At 46.4% G+C, this 20,529-nt stretch overlaps 1 protein-coding gene and 1 pseudogene across 8 annotated transcripts in view; one reads left to right on the forward strand and one right to left on the reverse strand.

The window, feature by feature from the left end:
* Positions 1-202: 202 nt before the first annotated feature.
* The window catches only part of DNAH1 (dynein axonemal heavy chain 1), a 73,500-nt gene continuing 53,173 nt past the window's right edge, over positions 203-20,529 (forward strand). For 7 of the 8 annotated variants that reach the window (XR_012060657.1, XM_072941413.1, XM_072941417.1 and 4 more), the window contains exons 1-10: positions 203-237; positions 651-750; positions 2,512-2,577; positions 2,716-3,085; positions 4,196-4,268; positions 6,455-6,629; positions 7,058-7,214; positions 8,172-8,304; positions 10,847-11,008; positions 11,576-11,828. Coding sequence is in view for 7 of the 8 variants with exons in the window: in XM_072941413.1 (XP_072797514.1) it covers positions 2,750-3,085; positions 4,196-4,268; positions 6,455-6,629; positions 7,058-7,214; positions 8,172-8,304; positions 10,847-11,008; positions 11,576-11,828 (1,289 nt within the window). In the remaining variant the exon portion in view is untranslated. Of the gene's footprint in view, positions 238-650; positions 766-2,511; positions 2,578-2,715; positions 3,086-4,195; positions 4,269-6,454; positions 6,630-7,057; positions 7,215-8,171; positions 8,305-10,846; positions 11,009-11,575; positions 11,829-20,529 lie in introns of all 8 variants that reach the window. The other variant, XM_072941414.1, reaches the window with a different exon arrangement.
* Positions 15,247-15,533, reverse strand: LOC116284036 (peptidyl-prolyl cis-trans isomerase A pseudogene; annotated as a pseudogene).

The following is a 20,529-nucleotide window of genomic DNA, read 5'->3' on the forward strand; positions in this document are numbered from 1 at the left end:
CCGGCACCCAACCTGGCGCCCCAGGCTCGGGGCTTGTCCCAGGCGTGGGTGGAGAAGACGCAGGTGGGGTGGGAGGAACCAAGTTCCGGAGTGTGTAGGGGAGGCCAGTGCAGACCTGCGGAGGTTCACTAACGGAAGCTCCCTCCCGCCTTGCCGGATGGTCCCGTCCCTTAGCAACGAGCCCAGCGTCTCTCCCTAGCGACGGGCCGCCGGGCCCCACATCCAGCGGTGGAGTGGGTAGGTCGACCGACCGGTAGGTCCGTAGGTCGTAGGTGGGAGGTAGGTCGGTGGGCCCAAGGGATGGCGAGGTGAGAGCTTTCAGAGGGACCTGTATAAGGCTGGGAGGGCGAGTGCCACAGGAAGGAGGACACTCTCCTGGCCCAGGGTCCACATCCTGGTCCAAGAGCCTCGTTTTCCCTACCTCTGAGAATTAAGAATAGGCTTAATTTCCACCGCAGAGATTTAAATGAGATATTGCATGAACTACATCTAAGCCCCCACTGCCATTCACCATTTCCAGCGCTGTGCCTTCCAGGGCCACCCCACCATCTTACTGGCTGGTTCCCTTCCACAAATGAGAGGGTGCCCAGCAGAGGCCATGCTGGGGACCACGTCCTCTCCCACTTACCAGCACACTTTTTTCCGTGCAGAGGCTGCCATCATATGCGGAGCTGTGACAGGAGGCAGAGGTCTGTCTGTCTGTCTGTCTGTCTTTCTGTCACAGATCCTGTCCACACTGGCAAGGCACAGGTACCTGGAGCTGGGGTGAGATTGGAAGGGAGATGTCAATCCTTGTGAGGGTCTGAGGGATGGAGGGGAAACAGAATTCTGAGTTTGCAGCTCACCCTCACATCTTCCTTCTTGGGACAGGCCTGGATGCATGCCCCCAGTGCTGCCCTGTTCAGAGGGAAAGGGCTCACAGGGGCAGCACATCCACAGATCACAGACTTCTTTTGCCCCTAGTCACCCTGCAGATTCCTGGACATTTCTGCTTCTGTTATCTCTGCCAGTATTATAACAGCCCAGGAAACAGCCAAGCATATTCAAACCCATCTGAGAGCCAGAGAGACCAGGGGAATAGAATGTCATTCTGTGGGGCTGGGACCTGGCCTCTTCAAGGCCTGCTCTTTCTATTCAGTGATTTTGTTCAAAGATGAAGCAGACAACTGTGGGTTTGCAGCCATGATGGGACCAAGCTCCAGTGGGTCCTTTGTCATTCAGGGTGCCTGGGAAGGGCTGGCTATGTCAAGACAGGTGGGCCAGATCCAGCATCATTTGCAACCCCTGCCCTGGGAGGCGGCTGGCCACTAGGGAGGGATTCAGGGAGCAGAGTTCTGGTGGGATGTGCCTGGCTGGCTGGAAGCTGATGGGCCTTTGGGCTGAAAATGTGGGACTTCCTGCCAGAGCCCCATCTGCGCTTCACAATTCCTCAAATGATCTCGCCAACTCACCACCCTCTTCTTAGAAATAGACTCAGCAGCTGCAGGCTGCTTCAGCACTGCTTTGCCCCAGACAGCCCTGGCCACATTCCCCACCCTTCAGGTCAGTCCAGGCAAGATTCCTCTGCCATAATCCAACAGGGGCCTGCACTGGCTGGTCTCACCACATGTCTAAAATGGAGATAATGAGTCACGAATCACCCAGCTTTAGCAGTCTGTACCGCAAGCTTCTGGTTGCTTTGTTCCAGTGTGTGTTGGGGGGGGGCAGGGGGATGGGGCCTTGCTCAGGCCAGGTCTCCATTTCCTTTTGTTAAGATGCCCCTTCCCTTTTTAATTGACATTTTTATCGAGATAATTGTAAACTGATTCTCTTTTTATTTTTACACCAGCATTACACGCAAACCTCTTCTTTCTCATACCCCTGTCCAATTTTCTATAATGCTCCCCTGATCAAAGTTTCTCCCAAGTGATACATTTTGAGGTAGCCAAAAGCAACAGTGGCTTGGCAAGGGCTTGCTTGCCCCACTGTAAAAACTCTGCAAACTCTTGTCCTCGGGATGTGTGCACAATCTAATGGCGTGTCTCCTGTTCCTTTGGGGAGATAAAAGGGTGTAGGTTTTATCAGTTGGGCTGACTCTGAGAGTGAGGGTGGGTGAATATCTTTCTGTTGCTGGCAGAGGGATCTGGGGGCCAACAGAGGCTCAGGGTCCCTCTGGGGAGGCAGTTTAATCCTCTGGCTCTTGGGGTAGGATAGGGGAGATAGGCATGGGTGGGGGATGCAGGGCATGGCCCAGTGCCCCACACTCAGGGCAGTCTGGCAGGGCTGGGAGGGGGTGGGGGGGGCACTGAGGGTGCTTCTGGCTCTGGCTAAAAGTCATTTTGGAGAAAACCAAACAGGGCCTTCATTGAGTGGGTGAGCTCTGGGCCTCCCTCCTTATCTCTCCTTGTGAGAAGCCGACCTTGCTCTCTAACATGGGGAAGGGGGTGGGAAAGTACAGAAGGATGCATGGGGGTGGGGGGCGTCTGGAGATCATTCAGCCATTGACTCTGAGGTCTTATTTCTCACATGCAGCATCGAGGGACGTCCCTGCTGTCTCCTGGTGGGAACTTCCTGGCACTAGGTGTCTGTCCAGATCAGGTAGTACTCCCTCTGTTATTCATGCTTAGAGGGCTCGGGCATGTTGTGGGTGGCGGACTAGGCGACCCTGTATCCTGGTGGTCCTGGGGGATGAGCAGAGGCTGGAAAGGGCCCACTGACACCAGTATCTTCTCCTAGGAGCTCTGGCTGGGGCATCGCCCTGAGAAGCAGCATGGAGCAACCTAACAGAGAGGGCTACAACCCAGGAAGAAGCCCTCAGGGCCCAGAGGGCAGTGGTACTCCTGCAGGCCAAGATTGTAGTCTGAGAGACCTAGAGCACAACCTGGAGAGGATTCTTCTGGGACCAGATTCTGGGTTGGAGAAGCTTCCTCCAAGCCCTGAGCCCAAGACCCCACCTTTACCCCTGCCCCTGGATCCACCCATGACCTCAGATTTGGGGCAGCCCCAGAAGTTGCCCCTGACAGGCACTGATAAGAAGTACCCTCTGATGAAGCAGCGTGGGTTCTACTCTGACATCCTCAGCCCTGGAAGCTTGGATAAACTTGGGGTAAGTGTGGCAGCCATACCCTACTAAGCCCGAGTCTTCCTTGTAGGTTCCTTTTGCCCGTCCCTTCCTTCCTTCCTTCCTTCCTTCCTTCCTTCCTTCCTTCCTTCCTTCCTTCCTTCCTTCCTTCCTTCCTTCCTTCTTTCCTTCCTTCCTTCCATCTGTTTGTTCACTTATCCATTTATCCACCCATCTATCCAGCCATCCTTTTGTCAGTCTAGCAACTTTTCCTCCCACCCACCCACCCACCTGCTCATCTTTCTGACCATCCATCTCTGTCTTTTCATTCAACAATTCATTTCTGAGCGCCTGCTTTGTGACAGGCCCTGGACTAAGCCCTGGTGACAGTGAGGATGAGACATCTATGTCCCTATTGTCATGGGGCAATGGCTTTGGTGGGGAAGTACCCCCTCACCCCACCCCACCTATGATTGGAGAGAGGTCCTTGGATAGGTGGTGTACTACTGAGATCTATGAGATAGGTATGAGTTTGCTGGGCAAGATAGGGGCTGAGGAGAATGTTCAAGGTAGGGAGAACAGAAGGTACAAAGACTTGAGGTCCCTAACAGAGGCCAGGCCCACATGGAGGAGAAGGGTAAAGATAGGAGGGGAGAGGTGGAGGGCAAGAAGAAGCTGAAGAAGGGGTGTAATTAGGGCAGAGATCACCGAGCCTTAGGAAAGTTTTAGGCAGGGGAGGGGCCAAGGGAGATAGGGCAGGACCCACTGATAGCCACTACGCCAGGGGTCCAGAGTGCCCTTGGGAGTGGAGGAAGACACAGAGACACCTGCTGGCCTGTCCGTACCTCTGGTGTGTGTCTTGTGACTCAGCCCCTGGACACACCTCATGAGTGTCCTCAGAGTGAGGAGGGGAGCTGTGCAGAACCAGAATTGGGTAGGGCCAGGGGTGTCTCAGGTGGCCACAGCTTCTCACCTTCTGTGGCCTGTGAATGGGGAGTTGTGTGAATTCCTCTTCACTGGTTCTTCCCTGTCTCTGAGCCCCTGGGCTGCTCCCTGATGGTCTTTGGGGGATACATCTGGCCTTGGGGGTCCTTCTAGATCCTGCCTATTCTAGGGATGTAGACACTTCCTCAGGGCTGTGGGGTTTGGTTTCAGAAAGTATGTCGTGGTCCCTGCGTGAACCAGGACCTTCTGCGGCAGGCCGACTTGGATAAGTTCACCCCAAAAGGTCAGTGCCCAGGAGGACTGGGTGGGCGGGTGTCTTTAGCCTCTGAAGCTAGGCCTCTGGCCTTAGGGAGATGACCTCCTCTTGGCTGAGGGTCTCAGTTTCCTTCACTGTAAAATGGGACTAACAAGAGGCAAGATGCTTTGCAAGGGCCCAGCTTGCGGTGAGCACTCAGTGAACTACAGGTGCTTGATCATGACTCTTGTGACCAGGGCACTGTGGGGCTGGGGCTGCTGAGGGCTGGACCCCAGTTCTCTCTGCCCGGCTGGGGACAGTAGGGCATTGACCTGTGTATTTCCTGCCTCCTGGGCAACATGGGCTTGGAGGAGGCCAGGATTGTGTCTGAGTTGTTAACCCAGCTCAGGCTCCATCACCTAGAACAGGGTTTGGCACAGGAAGGCGCCCAGGAGATCTTTGCTGAAGGGGGAAGAAGGACCTTCCCATTAGGCTCCGTGGTGAGTCTTGTAAGGCCTGGGGCAGGTCTGTGGAGGAAGGGAGGGCAGTCCGCAGTGACAGAGGGGAGAGGAGGTTGACTCCAGGACAGGCAGTGAGCAGGGGCATGCCCTGAGAGGCAGTGACTGGCAGACTGGACATCCCCTTCAATTGGGCCCAGATGCCCCAGGGTCCCAGCTATCTGTCCCCTGGTCTACCCCTAGGAGAGGCCTGGCTCTGTTCATATTAGTCCTCTTGGGGTCCATGGACCTCTTGGGAGTCTGGGAACCCCCAAAAGTGGCACAGGAAACATCTCACGTATGTGCATTTGTGCAGTGATCTGAGGACCCAGCCAGTTGTGTTCAGCAGTTTCACTAGTATCTGTGGCCCAGAAAATGGTTACAAACCACAAATCAAGGGCTATGGGAGAGCTGGGAATGGTGCTCCTACCATCCATGGTGGGGGCGGGGGCGGGGGTGGGGATGGTCAGCCGCCCTGCGGCCCCACCCACATGAGGAAAAGCGGCCCGAAAGGCCACAGGGTGGGCAGTCAGGGTTCTTTACAGAAGGCTAAGCAGAGGCCTGAGAATCCTGCTTAGGGCTCACAGACTAGCAGAGGTGGGGGCCAGGTATGCTGTCCTCACCCTGGCTCCATCTTGGCTCCTCAGATGCAGGGCCAGGGCGAGAATTTCATGATCCTAGGTGTGGGATGTGTCACAGACCCACAGGCCCTGAAGTGGATGACTAGGGATCTGAAAACTGCCTTCTGGGCCAGCCTTTTTTGGTAGGTGGGGTTCCCCCAGCCCCTCTGGTAAGAGAGGTGACTTAGCTGAAGGTGGATGGCCTCTGCTGAGCCTCTGGAAGCTCCTGTAGAGCCCCAGTGGGTAACCCCAAGGGGCCCTCCTATGGCTGACTGCATCTTGACCTCAGAGGCGTAAGACCCAAGGAGGGGCTCACTAGGGCCCCCTGGGGAGTGCATTGGAGCCGTCACCAAGCTGTCCAGAGCCCACCCAGGCCCTGGGAAAGGGGCTTATCTCCTGAAGCATTTTCCTGCACCCCATTCTTCACCTTAATGGTCTTGGTTTGCCTGGGACTTTCCTTCCCACTTAACACCCTGAGTCCTGGGAAACTGGAATGTCACCCCATTAATGGGTCTCTCTCCACCAGCTCCCCTGGCCTAAGATCTGGAAGGGAAGCCTGTCTAAGGAGGGGTGGCCATTTTGTGACTCTAGGGTCCCTTGGGTCCATGGTGGCAGTGCCGCCCACTCCTACAGAATCCAAGATGCCTTGAGTCTGGAAATGGTTCCAGTGAGTGAATGGTATTCAGACTCCGAGATGCTTAGGAGGGCCTCTGGGCTAGCGATGGCAGGAACTCATCCCAGATGTGCAGGGAGCTATCACCTTGCCTTCCTGTCCAGTTGTAATCCTTGATGGTAGTTTGATTCAACATCTGGCTTGAGCAAAGGCCCCTGGCACCGGGGTCGTGGGCAGCATGGAGAGGGATGGTCAGACGTGCTGGCTCTGGGCAGGGAAAACAGGACTAAAACGAACCTTCTAGAGGCCATTGTCCTCCAGGCTCTCACTCCCTTGGGTGCCTGGTGCCACATCTGGCTTCTCCCTGCCACTGCCCAGCCACAGACCAGCGCTGAGCTTCCTATGTCCCAAAGCATGCACATCTGGTACCTGCCTGGTACTATGTCTTTGGGGTATTGGGCCCCGGCCTGAGCCCCTGCAGCTCCTGCCCCCGCCCCTCTGCAGTCAGAACATTTGAGGTTCCTGAGGACTTTGAGGAGCGCCTGGAGCATCAGCGCATTGGGTCCACCACCAAGCTGCTCACCCAGACTGACTTCCCACTGCAGGCCTACGAGCCCAAGGTGCAGGTGCCCTACCTGGTGCTGCCGGGCCAGTGCCCCCGCAAGATTGAGATTGAGAGGTATGGCTGGGTGTCCTCTGGGAGGTGGCATCTGCCCAACCCAAGGGGTGAGGGACAGTAGGCAACTCGGTGACCATCCTCACAACAGAAGTTACTACGAGGGGTCTGTGTGCAAGTGTTCAAATAAAATCTTCTAGCCCTTTGATGTCTTAATAGGAACAAATTGCTTTCTTTGCTGTGGAATCAGGGAGGATGGCATTTAAGTCAAGGGACTGGAACTGCCAGGCAGGATGGAAGGGCAGTGGGGGCCCAGGACACCATCCCCAGCCATCACAGCACTTCCTGATGAGTCCCAGAGGGGCAGAGGGCCTGCAGAGGTCCCTGGGCCACACCCCTACCGCCTCAACTCCATGAGCCCTTGCTGACACCCATGGAGGCACATCACATGAGCCGAGCTGTCCTGAGATTCCCTCGTCTCCCTCGGCCAGGAGGAAGCGGCTGTACCTGAGTCTGGATATCGAGCAGTTGCTGGCCAGTGAGGGCATCGACTCTGACAAGCTCATGCCCAGGCACCCCGACCCCCACAACCCCCAGACCATCGAGCAAGGTCATGACCCGCTCTTCCCTGTCTATCTCCCACTGAAGGTGAGTCCAGCTTCCATGGAGGGCTGATGGTCAGGGGGTAGGAGTGCAGGACATGAGCTTCAGAGTCAGACACAAAAGGCGATCCCATGATATCACAAGAACTCACTCGTCAAATTGGATAACTGCATAATAGGGGCTGCCTCTGTCCCCGCTCCACTGCCAGGGTTTTCAGGCATTCTGTGCTGGGGCAGGAGGGTCCCCAGGACCCCTGGGATGCTGATTGTCTACTTCTTTCCTGGGAGCTTGGGGAGCCTGTGTATGTGATTTCTGTCCCTACCTGATGCATGGGCATCAAGAAGCAACCCAGCTGGACTGTGGAGTAGTGTACGGGCCTCCCTGACCATTGCTTCTGAGCTCACTAGGACAGGGCGACCTGGGGTGGAGGAGGGCGCCATTGTAGTCCCTTTAGGGTACCAATGGGGAAACTGAGTCCAGGGAGGAGAGAGAGGGAGCATAGCCTGCTCTGGTTTTCACCCGCCTCCCTGCCCTTTCTCTCCATGGACCTGCACATCTCTTGCCTGTTGTTCCTAGTGGGGAAGCAGAGCTGAATCCAGGTGCACATCACCCCACTAAGGATGGTTTCCTGACAACCCAAGTCTCCATTGTTTCTGACTCTGGGTTGGTGCTCAGGAAAATCCAAGGGCCACCTCTTCCCTTGAGTCTGAGCTGGATGATCCTGGGGAGTGGAAAAGAGAGACCATATCCTGCTCTGAGTCCCCAGATACCCCTCTGCCTGCACCTCAGGGTGGCTTGGTTAGATGAGGACCTAAGGTTTCACAGAGCCAGACCCAACAGACCTCTGTGAGCAGCAGGGGATCAGCCATCTGGTCCCTGGTCTTCAGCTCCTGCATCTGGGGAGGAAACTCCTGAGGCACCCCTACCCTCTGGCATGCCCAGATCACTTGGGGCCCGCCAGGAGTGAGCTGTCTCCTCCCAGCGTCCACTGCTTTGTTCCAGGTATTTGACAATGAGGAGTTTGACTGCCGGACTCCCAGTGAGTGGATCAACATGGGATTGGAGCCGGGGTCTCAGAACAGGAAACCTGTCCCTGGAAAAGCCCTCCTGCCCACCGATGACTTCCTGGGGCATGGTGAGCAGTGCTGGTGGGGGCGAGGGGACAGGATTGTGGTCTGCACCATCCTGTCCTGGCAGCCGCATGGCCATGGACTTCTAGGCTGCTCTGGGGGCTCAACTGGAAGATGAGGGCCCTACCTTTTGAGGTCTCCCAGCTAGGATGTAGGTGAACGAGCTAGCCACACAGAAGTAGGAAATGCAGGGACCAGGGATGTCATGGATAGGTGGGCTGGGGAAGGAACAGCTGGATAGTGTGTCCAATATTAAAGAGAAAGTCTTTGTTGGTAACAAAAAATATGCAAACTTACTGGAAATGTTCAAATATGCATAAGGGGCATCATTCAAGCCCTTCTATCCCATCATCCAGAAATCCCTGTTGTTCTAGCTGTAGCTGAGGCCTCTCGGCTTTCATCTCTGCATGGACAACACACACTATCACACGCTTGTTGGCAAACACACAGTCACAAGCACGCTCTGTCGCACACACACCACCCCATGTACTCACACACACATACAGTTGCACTTATAGGCACATTTCATCCCACAAACACACACATGCCTACCATTACTCATGCACAACCACTATCACACCCACACGCACTTCCCTGCACTGATGTCGCACAGATTTGCCACATCTTGCTCTTGTCTGTGTCTACCCCTCCTTTGCCCCAGGTCTGCCCTGGGCTGCAGAAACTCTCTCAGTTTGCTGGTTTGGGGGTCAGTGCCAGGCTGACTTTCCACAGCTGCCACCCTGGCCTGTGTGACTGTTCTCTACGTTGGCATCCTAGGAAGGTCTGGATCGTGAGGTTGGGAGTTGGAGGTCCCCCGTGCAGGACTGAGGGCTGCTCTGCTCCCTGCTCAGTGCTGTGGAGTGGGGAGTGGGCCCAGCGGGCCATCGCCCAGGTGGGAGATAGGACTGTGAGAGCCATGCTGGTTTTAAGATTGCTCAGCTTCCAGGGGGCCCACAGTGAGTCTGCTGTGCAAGCTGTAAGTTTATGTTTCCATTTAAAAACACGTTAATGCTGGAATCAATTTCTCTGAACTAGACAAGAAGCCAGGATGTTCCCTTTACTTTGGACTTAATTACAAAAATAATTTAACTCGATTGTTCCCAGATCTCCAATTCCTGGTGATCAAACCAGAAGGTTTGGGGCTGCATTCACCTTAAACGCACCAGGTAGCAGCCTCCCCCGAAGTGCTTCTGCCTACACCCCGGGCTGGGGCTCCGGAGAACACCGGTGGGAGAGGGCCTCTCTAGGAATGTTTCTGCCAGGGACATCTTTTTTTCTCCTGGGAGCTTCTTGTGACATCTTTTCCTCTAAGTTGAGTTAAGCCAAAATCAGCATTTTCAAAAAGGAAACTAACTGGGAAGAGATGGGAAAAGCAAAACAGAACCAAAACCGGTGAGGTATAAACCACAGCAACCTCCTTTACTCATCTAACTGGTGTCAACCAGGGGGAGAATTTCCTCGGAATTCCGAGCCCTTCTTTCTTTGTCAGCCCAGACTGTAGAACCCATCTGTTTGTTTTAAGCCGCAGTGTATTGAGGCCTCCGCTGGGCACTGTGCCAAGTGTATCATCTATAAAAGTTTATTGAGTATCTACTAGGTACCAGCGTCCATTCTAGGGACAGGAACACAGCTGTGATCAAGACAGGATGAAGTCCCTCCTGTCCTTGGGGAGCTGACAGTAGCATGAGGAGGCTGACTAGAACCAGAGAGGATACACACACAGTGTGACTTTAGACTCTGTGAGAGACAGAGTAACTGGTCAGAGAGTGCCTGGGGCAAAGGCACCATTTTAGGCAGAGATGCTTCTCTGAGGATAAGCCACTGAGCAGGGAACAAGCCAACAACGAGGTGACCTGGGCGAAGTCTGTTCCAGGCAGAGGGCACAGCCAATGCAAAGGCCCTGAGTCAGGAACAAACTCCAAAGTCACAGGAATAGCCAGACATCTGGTATGGCTGGAGAGGAATGAATAAGGGGGGCAGGAAGTGAGCTGGAGAAGCAGGCAAAGGCTTTCAGCCTAGAGAGTAGGTAGGGGGCCCATCTTGACCGTATAGGTCCTGAGACCCGCTTGGAGCCATTGCAGGGCTACAATCTTCTACCCTGCTGTACCTTGTTCTGATGTGAGGGGATCAGCTGCCACGTGCAGCCTGTGGGAAGGACTTCCCTCTGGCCTTGGTTACCTTGAAGGAGTCCAGCTCAGACATGATGAGCTTTATACCCACCTAGATCCTCAATAGGTCTCTGCTTGGGGCTTACCTGCCTCCTGTCCCAACCCTGCTGTCCTTTGTCTCTTTCTGCCCCAATGGAGAGCATGGAGTCATGCAGAGCACAGGGCAGAGAGGCCTGGTCCTTCTGGCTCCTCCTGCCATCAGGGGCTCCCCAGAGGCCAGCTCAGCTGGGAGGAATCAGGCCCCCTGCTCAGCTGGAGCGTGGTGGGAAAGAGACCAGACTAGTGACCACTGAGACTGTTCCCAGTACCTGCTGCCCACATGCAGAGGCCCATCCGTGCCCACAGCAGGGAGCACTAACAGGCTCCCTTCCTGTTTCAGAGGACCCTAAGAGTCAAAAGCTGAAATACAAATGGTGCAATGTTGGCGTCCTGGACTATGACAAGGAGAAGAAGCTATACCTGGTGCACAAGACAAATGATGATGGTTTGGTGCGAGATGACATGGGGAAGCCCATTCTGAATGGAGGGGTCACCACTGAAGGTACCAGCTCTATGCCTCTGCCTCAGATAGACTCCCAGTTCAGGCCGGGCCTGGCTTGTGACTGAGGCCAACCCCTCCCCAGGGCATAGCCAGCTCAGGTCTGAATTTCTCCTTCCTCTGTTTGTCCTGTGGCTGTCTGCCCCCTGATCAGTGAGAACCAGAGGACCTATCACTCAGAGACCCCAGGAAGGGCAAGTTGGCCATTATTTGATATGCCTCCTCTGAGCAGTTGGCAGTGCTGCTTTCAGCATCATGTTAAGAAGGAGCCCGAGGCCCATCAAATAGTGATGTCTGCCCTGGGTGTGACATCTGGGAATGGGCACTTGAACCCCTGTGTAACTCCTTGTCTGTGCACAGCTCTTTACAGTTTACGAAGCACTTTCACATCCATCCATGACAACCTGTGACGTGAGCAGGTCGGGGAGTGTTGTCATACCCATTTTGCAGATATGATGGGGTCACTTGCTCAAGGCTACCACATACCAGCAGCAGATCCAGGCTGGTATCTGGTGCTCCTGCTGAAAGAGCCCAACGGCATGTTCCTTTCTCCCTCCTGCTCAACCCTAGGAAGGCCGCCCCTCCTGATCTGCCAGTACTGGGTGCCAAGGATTCAGCTTCTCTTTTGTGCTGAGGACCCACGTGTGTTCACACAACGTGTGGTCCAGGCCAGCGCCCTGCGCAAGAACACAGAGGCACTGCTGCTATACAACCTGTATGTGGACTGCATGCCCTCTGAGGGCCAGCGGCTTATCAGTGAGCAGAGCCTGAGCAAGATCAAGCAGTGGGCCATGAGCACGCCCCGGATGCGCAAAGGACCCTCGTGAGTTCCCCCCAGACCCCCACACCTGAGCATCACCTCGTCCAGGGAGCTGTCCAGTGGGGAAGTAGTGCTGCCCAGGGAAGGGGGTACTCCCTCCATGCTCATCTATGTGGGGCTATCTTGCCCCTTGCACTATGGACTGCTTGGGCCACAATTTCTTGGTTATCTCCATTATCAATAGGAATTTATCAATTCTTATATACAAGGGGTTATAATCTGTTGCTACCATTTTTTATTTTGATGATCAAATTGTCCCAGATTTGACCAGTGGGAGCCTCTCTGAGTGATTCCTGTGTCCTTTTGATATGTTCTTGTTCTTTGAGCATGTCTTTACCTTCTGGCACAGCAAGAAATTCCAGGCTCATCTTGTACTTTCTCTCAGACCCAGCCCTGAAATCAGCCATTTCTCTGAGGAGACTTGGTTCCTCTTAGTGGAAACCGGTATTTAGAAGCCAAGATTTTGTCATAAGATGTGCTCACTGCTACTGAGAAATCAATGCTTTGAGGCTCTTAGAGCAGCTAAATATGAGATATATATATTATTAATTTATTTTATATTATATCCTTATACTGCATTATGTTATATATAACCTCCATGTACATGTCTATATCTATCTATTACATACCTATCTGTTGATCTGTTAAAAACCATAAGTTCATACTGATACCTTCACATTGACTTCAAACCACAGGCCTCATTCTCACTTATACATATTTGTTATTTCTTTTTCCTAAAAGAAAATTGGCTTTCATTGTTCATAATATATTTACTTATTTGCTCAGTCTAGAACACACAGAAAGTAATTTCAATTGCTAATCCGTACCCTTTGCAGGAATAACTCTAGTAAGTAGACTTTGATATTTGTTTAGTTTTCTTTTTCTCTTTAGCCTGGGGACATATAGTCCAAATACTACATTCAAAAGTTGATTTAGTTTTTCCCACCCACTTCAGTGCGATATATTCATTTGATGAACTGTAGCTTGGTCCATTTATAAATATAAAGAAATATGTATATATATAGAATATATAGGAAATATATGTACTATGTATAACATGTATATTATATATTATAATATATGCATACATAGTTATATATAACATATAATATAATGTATCTATATTATATATAATATGTATATATTAAATATCTAGAGAATATATATACATATCTATATGTTTCTTTCTATATATATAATACCCACATATATAAAATATACTCACTAATGCATATGATCTGTCACTCTTCACCCCTATTCCTTCTGTCCTATTCACATTTCCTATCTTTTCTACCCTATTCCCACCACATGCCAATAGGTAACCAATATCACTAGTTTCTGGCTTTCCTTTCTGTATTTCTTTTTGCACAAATGATATTTTAATATATATTTTCTTATTCCCCCTTCTTACATGAGTAGCAGCACACTATAGATACTCTTTTGCATTTTGCCTTTTTCATTTTCAGTAAGTACATCCTGGGAATCAATCCTTATCAGTGCATTGATGTCCTTCATTCTTTTTTACAGCTGCATAGTAATCTATTGTGTGGGTGTACCGTCTACCATGACTTACTCAACCGTTTTCTCATATATAGGCATTTAGGTAATTTCCAGTATTTTGCAATTACAAACAATGGTACAATGACCTTGTGCATTTGTATATTCATACTGATGGAGGGGTAGCTTTAGGGTAAATTCTGAGAAGTGGAATTGCTGGTCAAAAGATAAGTACATACGTAATTTTGTTAGGTATCACCAAATTTCCTTCCATAATGATTGTATCATTTTGCATGCCCCCTAGCCATATGACAGAGTGCCTGTTTCCTCACAGCTTTGCCAAGAGCATGTTGTTAGATTGTTTAATTTTTTGCCAGTCTGGAGGGTAAGTCTGTAAGTGTTATAAATGAGGTTGGATGTCTTTTCAACCTTTTCATATGATTAAGAGCAATTTTTATATCTTTTTGTGATTTGTCTGTTCATATTTTTTTCTCTTTGAGTTTTGGCTTTTTTCCCTTCTAATTTTAAGAGTTCATTATATAGTAGGGACACTGATCCTTTATCTATGATATATGTTGTAAATATTTTCTCCTCACTTGTCAGTTTTATTTGGACTTTGCTTATGGTAATTTTTGCAATATAACTTTAAAAATACTTATGTAAACAATGTTATTAATTATTTCTTCTATTATATCTGGATTTTGAGTCACAGTTAGAAAGCCTTTCCCTATATCAAGGTTTTCTTCTAGAACTTGTATGGTTTTGTGTTTTTGCCTTTTATATCCTTGATTCATCCTTATGTATGGTGTGTGGTATGGTTCCAATTTTATCTTTTTCCAAATGACTAGCATTTACTAAATTGTTTATTAAATACTCATCAGCCTCTACTGAAACCGCCATCTTTGGCCCAGTGATTTGAGATGCCACCTTTGTCATAACACTGATTTCCGTATGTACTTGGGTCTATTTCTGGAGTTTCTATTCTATTCCATTGTTCTGTTTGTCTGTTTGCATATAACTGGTACTCGTACTACAGTTTCAATTACAGATGTTTTACAGTATGTTTTAATGTCATGTAGGGCCAGGCCCCCTTTGTAGTTTTTCCCTTTTAGTGTTTTCCTGGCTATACTTGCACATTTATTTGTTTTAAATTATATTTTAAAAATTGTGGTTTAACATACATAATACAAAATTCATCTTTTTAACCATTTCTTAGTGTATAGCTCAGTGGCATTAAGTACCTCCACATTGTTGTCCAACCATCACTACCATCCACCCACAGAACTTTGCTCATCACCCCAAAGTGAAACTCTGCACCCTTTGAAATGTAAGATCCCATTCCCCTGTCCACCAGCCCCTGGCAACTGCTACTCCACTTTCTGTCTCTATGACTTTGACCACCATGAGCACCTCACACGAGTTGAATCATTACATTATTTGTCCTTTTGTGACTCCTCCTTTCACTTAGCATAATGTCTTCCAGGTTCATCCATGTCATAGCACATGTCAGGATTCCCTTACTTTTTAAGGCTGAGTAATATTCCATTGTAAGTATATGCCACATTTTGCTTATCCATTCATTTGTTGATGGACACTTGATTGCGTCCCTCTTTTGGCTATTGTGAATAATGCTGCTGTGAACATGGATGTACAGAGATTTCTTCATGTCCCTGCTTTCTGTTCTTTTGAGTATAAACCCCAAAGTGGAAATACTACATCATGTGGTAATTCTATTTGTTGTTGTTTAGTTTATTTCATAATCCTAAACTTAACTCTGTAATCCAGCTAGTCTTGGAGGAGGGGATAAGGAAAACATGAACTCAGAAAACTGCAGTGAGAGCACAAAGATTATAGGCTGTTATGAGCAAATGGGAGAAGGAATGGTCTGGTGGTTAAGATAAAACACAAGTCAAATTTATTAGAGTTATTCATAGTTTGCAATGGTGGGCTGCATGCTGGTCTTGCCATTCTTGGACCCAAAGCACTCCATGGTTTTCACAGTTTTCCTGCCTCCATTTGCCCTGCCAAAGACCACATGCTTACCACCCAACCACTCAGTCTTGGTAGTGTAGATGAAAACTGGGAACAATTTATGTGGGTCCAGAATTTGCCATGGACAAAATGCTAGGACCCATATCCTTTAGGATGATGCTCAGTAGATGACTTGCTGCCAGTGCCACTGTGGCATGTGAAGTCACCACCCTGATACATAAACCCTGGAATAATTCTGTGAGAGTGGGAACCTTTATAACCAAATCCTTTCTCCTCAGTGCTCAGAAAACTGAAGTTTTCTGCTGTCTTTGAAACTTGGTCTGCAAACAGCTTAAAGCAGGCATGGCCCAAGGGCTCGCATCAACAGTGAATATTGAAGAACACTGTGGGGTTGACCACGGTGGGGTGGTGCAGGTTGGTTCTGGGTGACATTGGTGACGTCAGAAAAGCCGTATTTTTAATTTTTTGAAAAACCACTATCCTGTTTTCCGTAGCAGCTGCACAATTTTAAATTCCCACCAGCAGCATGAGGGTTCAAATTTTTCTCTATCTTCACTGATACCTATTATGTTCCGATTTTTTCTCTTGATAATAACCATCTTAATGGGTGTGAAGTGACATCTCGTTGTGATTTCTATTTGTGTTTTTCTAGTGATTAGTGATGCTGAGCATCTTTTCATGTGCTTGTTGGCTTTTGTATATTCCTCTTTGGAGAAATGTCTATTCAAATTATTTGCCTATATTTGAATACAGTTGTTTGTTTTTTGTTGTCGAGTTTTAGGAGTTCTTTATATATTTAGAATATCAGTTCCTTATCAGATACATGATTTGCAGACATTTTTTTCCCATTCCTTGGGTTGCCTTTTTATTCTTTTAATAGCGTCCTTTGTGTAACAAGGACACAAAGTTTTTCATTTTGGTGAAGTCCAATTTGTCTATTTTGGCTTCAAGTATAAGAAATCAGCAAATCCCATCTCATGAAGCTTTCTCCCATGTGTTCTTTTAAGAGTTTTACAGTTTTAGCTCTTACGTTCAGATTTTTTATCTATTTTGAGTTAAATTTTGTATATGGTCTTAGGTAAGGGTCCAACTTCATTGTTCTACATGTGAATATCCAGTTTTCCTAGCACAATGTGTTGAAAAGCCTTCTTTTCCCCATTGAGTGATGTTGGCACCCTTGTTGAAAATCATTTGACTGTGTATGCAATGGTTTATTTCTGGGCTCTATTCTTTTCCATTGGTCTATCAGTCTGTCTTTATGCCAGTATCACACTATTTTGATTACTGTAGGTTTGTAGTAAGTTTTGAAATTGAGAGATATGTCCTCCCACTTTGCTCTTTTTTAAGATTGTTTTGGCTATTTGGGGTCCCTTGAGATTCCATATAATTTGAATGGATTTTTCTATTTCTGCAGAAAAAGTTGTTGGAATTTTAATAGGGATTTTGCATGTCTGTTTTCCTGCGTGAGCTTTAGTATCAACTTGTCTAGCTCTATTTTTTAAAAAGCTTGATATTTTTATTGGAATTACATTACACACACACACACACACATGTGTGTGTGTGTGTGTGTGTGTGTGTATGTATATATATGGATTGTGTTATATTTTTAAAACCTTAGGTATAGCTGACATCTTTAGGATCCTGAACTGTCCTATCCAAGAACAAGAAATGTTCGTCCATTTGTTCAAGTCACTTCTGTCTTTTAGGAGTGCTTTTAAGTTTCTCTTCATGTAGGTTTTACATATTTCTCACTAAGTATTTTATTTTCTTTGTTGCTATTAAAATGGGCTTTCTCTACTATTACATCTATTGTTTTCTTTATGATAATTTATATCTTGTTACTTTACGAAGATGATTTAATGGTTAAGTTTATTATGATTTCTCTAGGGCTTTCTAAGTGCACATTATCTGTAAACAGATAGTTTTACTTATTATTTTCTAACTCTTATTCCTCTAATTACTTTCTATTGTCTAATTGCATTTTCTGATATCTCCAGTACACTGTTGAATAGTCCTGGAGATGGTAGACATCCTTATCTTGTTCGTAACATTAGTGGAAATTACTTTAGTGTTTCCCCCTTAAGAAAATGCTAGCTTTAGGATTTTATTTTTTTTAATAACGTATCCATTGATTTCTATTTTCTTAAATTTGTTTTTGTCACAGGCTTTTTAAGTACCAATGGAGATAATCACATGTTTATCTCCTTATATCTATTAACATGGTAAATTACATTAATTATATTAATTGATTTCCTAATATTGAAACAACGTTGGAGTCCTTTAATAAATCCTACTTAGCTATGGTGTATAATTTTTTAATGTGCTATTAGGTTGGTTAATATGCTATTTAGAAGTTTTGCATTGATATGTGATGTTGGTCTGACTTGTGATTTGTTTGGCTTGTTAATTTAAAAAAATAGGATTTAAATTTATTAATTTGATCGACTGTTTTCTACATCCACCTCAATTTCTGCTTTTATTTTTATTATTTCCTTCCTTGTGCTTTCTTTTGGCTTATGTTTTATGTTTATAGTTTGTGCACGTGTGGCTTTGTATGTTCTAGGAATTTAATACAGTTACTTACATTCTTGTTGATTAATGTGTTTAAGTCTATGAATTTTCTTCTGATAACTGCTTTAAAAATACAGTAGTCCATAAATTCTGATATGTAGCATTTCATTTTTTAAATTTCAAAAATTTGGTTTTTATTTCCCATTTTATTAAAGAGTTGTTTTATATAAGGTTTTAGAATTTTCCACGGGGAAGGACTTGTTAAAGTGTTTCATTAATAATTTATAGTTTTGTTGCACTGAGATGAGAGAATGTTATTTATAATATTTCTACTGTGTAGAACTTGCTGATGTTCTCTTTGTGATAGTATGTAATCAGTGTTTGTGAATGTTCCATTTGCACTTGAGAAGAGGTTAAAGCTGAGCATTTTTACACTAGGTTTTTATACTAGACATTTTTATACTAGGCAATGTGAAAGGACAAAAGGGTATATGCCAAGTAAGTAACCTGGGGGAAACTTAGCAAGGCCTGTTCATTCAGGTTGCTCTTGGCCTTCCTCCATCTTGGAGCCAAGAATGTCCCTTTTCTCCAGGTGCGGAGAGGGCACCTCTCACAGGAGGGTCTTATGACCTGCTTCAGGGGAAGGTCAGAGAATCCTTCCTGCACCTGTTGTTTCTCAGGAACATTCTATGCCAAGGTACCATATTTTGGCTAGTGTGTCCTGAACCTCATCAATCTCTTGGTTGGTTGAAGCTCCTTTTCTAGTAGATTCCTCATAAAAGGTTCAAGGGCATAGTGTTCCTAGAGTTCTTGCATGTTTAAAACTTGAAAGAGAACTTGACTGGATATAAAAATTCTTAGTTTATGCTTTTCATTTCTTGAGTGTTTTAACACTATTCTCTTGTTGCCTTGCTTTGTATGTTGCTTTTGAGACATCTGATGTCAGTCTAGGTCCCCTTCCCATGTAAGTTGTTTGATTTTTTTGTTTTAATTTCTAAAGTCTAATAATTTTACTAGGGTATGTCTTAGTATGTCTGGGTATTTTTTCCAAAGTACACAATGGGCTTTTTAAAAATGTAAGTTCAGATATTCTTTTATTTCTGGAATTTTTTCTTGAGTTGTAGTTATTTGATTATTTTATTTTGGCAGGGGGGGAGGTAAATTACATTTATTTATTTTTGGAGGAGGTACTGGGGATCAAACCCAAGACCCTGTGCATGCTAAGCATGTTCTCTACCACTTGAGGTATACCCTCTCCCCTGGAGTTGTAGTTAAATATTAGTTCTGTTCCATTGTTTTGTTTCTCTTCATCAGAGATTCTATTATTTATCTCTATCTATCTATGTATCATGTTGCTGTTTCTTTGCCTATTTCTAATTCAACTATTTTCTGATCCTTTTCTATACTGTCTTTTTCTCATTTTCATTCTCTTGGTTACATTCCTGACTTTCTTCAATGTATTTTATTACCTTTTTTATTTGACTCCATTCTCCTTGGATACACTGTAATTTAGCTTTCCTTCATGAGATAATTTTGTTTCTTCTTTTTTTTCCCTGAGTCCAATTAAATATCTTTTCTTCCTGTTATTTGCCTATTTCTGTGTTTTATTTTTTCGTATGCCCAAATACTTGTTTGAAGAGATTTAGTTTGAAGTATTGTATTAGTTTTTTTCTGCTTTGACTTTTTTTTTTTGGAGGGATAGGGGAGAATTTTCGTTAGTTAAGGTGTTTTCTCTTTTTCGTATAGTAGCTTTATATAAATGTAGTCTACTTTTACCTACTCATTTCATGAATTTGGAATGATGTACATGTTTCCTAGTTCCAGGGCTCCCTCTTCTGTTACTGTAGCAAAATTTTCTTGTTTGTTTTTTTTTTTAAATAAATGGCGCTGTGTGTGAGTGTGTGAGTGTGCGTGTGTGTTGAGGGGAGGGATTATGTGTCCTCCAAGTTTTTTGAATTCTCTTCTTACAGGATTTTTTCACTTTTGCTTATTTCCCCCTTATCCTCTAGTCTCCAAAGGATTCCTCTTTCCTTTTTCCTTCCCCTCTCATAAGTCATGCCTTTCAGAGGATGCTACCTCGAACACATGCAGCTAAGTCCCTTCCTGGTGGTAAGTGCTCTGATTTACCAGGACTCTTGTTCAGTATTTTTACAGTTAGGAGAGACATTCTCTTTCTGGAAGGATTTTATTTTATTTTATTTTGACGTACTAAACTTTATTTATTTATTTAATTCTTACTTTTTATTGAACTGTTGTTGATTTATGATGTTAATTTCAGGTGTACAGCAAGGCGATTCAGTTATACACATGCATACACATATATATATATATATATATATATATTTTCAGATTCTTTTCTGGAAGGTTTTTAGATCATTCTCGGGGATACCATTCTTCCCTCTCCTGCACAATTTTTCTCAGACTGCCCTTGTTCTCCATGGAGGCCTGCAGCTGGAATATGAACAAGAGTACACTGAGAGTTGATGTTTATTTTTCTACTTAAAGATAACGTGACTTTGGGCATTCTCTTTATTCTAGTTATGCTAAAGGTGTAGGTTTGGGTAATGTTATTCGTTCTTTCTTTCCTTTTCTTTTTTTGAAAGTGTGCTGGGGAAGTTGAATTGATGTAACCACCGTTACCTAACCTTGGTTGTCCAGAATTCCATTTCTTGAGTTTCATATCATTTATAGTATCTTTGGCTGT

The sequence above is a fragment of the Vicugna pacos genome, chromosome 17 (assembly GCF_048564905.1).
Source record: "Vicugna pacos chromosome 17, VicPac4, whole genome shotgun sequence".
Lineage (NCBI taxonomy): Eukaryota > Metazoa > Chordata > Mammalia > Artiodactyla > Camelidae > Vicugna > Vicugna pacos.